Source organism: Pseudogymnoascus verrucosus (genome assembly GCF_001662655.1).
Source record: "Pseudogymnoascus verrucosus strain UAMH 10579 unplaced genomic scaffold scaffold_45, whole genome shotgun sequence".
Lineage (NCBI taxonomy): Eukaryota > Fungi > Ascomycota > Leotiomycetes > Thelebolales > Thelebolaceae > Pseudogymnoascus > Pseudogymnoascus verrucosus.
In genome coordinates, this window is record NW_017263696.1 from 116,733 (window position 1) to 117,013 (window position 281).

The 281-nt window shown below is 49.8% G+C and overlaps 1 protein-coding gene across 1 annotated transcript in view; it reads right to left on the bottom strand.

Moving 5' to 3' along the window:
• The window catches only part of VE01_08130 (uncharacterized protein), a 1,683-nt gene extending 1,430 nt beyond the window's left edge, over nucleotides 1-253 (bottom strand). The window contains exon 1 of the mRNA XM_018277558.2: nucleotides 39-253. Within this exon, the coding sequence (XP_018127468.1) occupies nucleotides 39-143 (105 nt within the window). The 5' untranslated portion in view covers nucleotides 144-253. The remainder of the gene's footprint in view (nucleotides 1-38) is intronic.
• Nucleotides 254-281: the final 28 nt, after the last annotated feature.

A 281-nucleotide genomic window follows, 5' to 3' on the forward strand; every position in this document is an offset into this window, starting at 1 on the left:
GAACATCATATTAAAGTAGTATCTTACTATTTCTCAACCCATGGTTGCAGCCGTGTATTGTCCTTCCCATTCGGAGCGCCCTTCTTGTCACCCAAAGCCTCCGCCTCCTTCTTGCGCGCCTTAAGATCGAAGAATCCTGCCATTTCAGTCCTATCTCTTCAAAGTATTGTTTCGAAGTTTTCCAACGCTGAATCGTGAGTTACCAGGTCCTACTTGCGCGTCTACACCAAATTCGCAGTCGTCCAGCTTGGGGAGACGCGACGCGGAGAATTAGCGCGCCC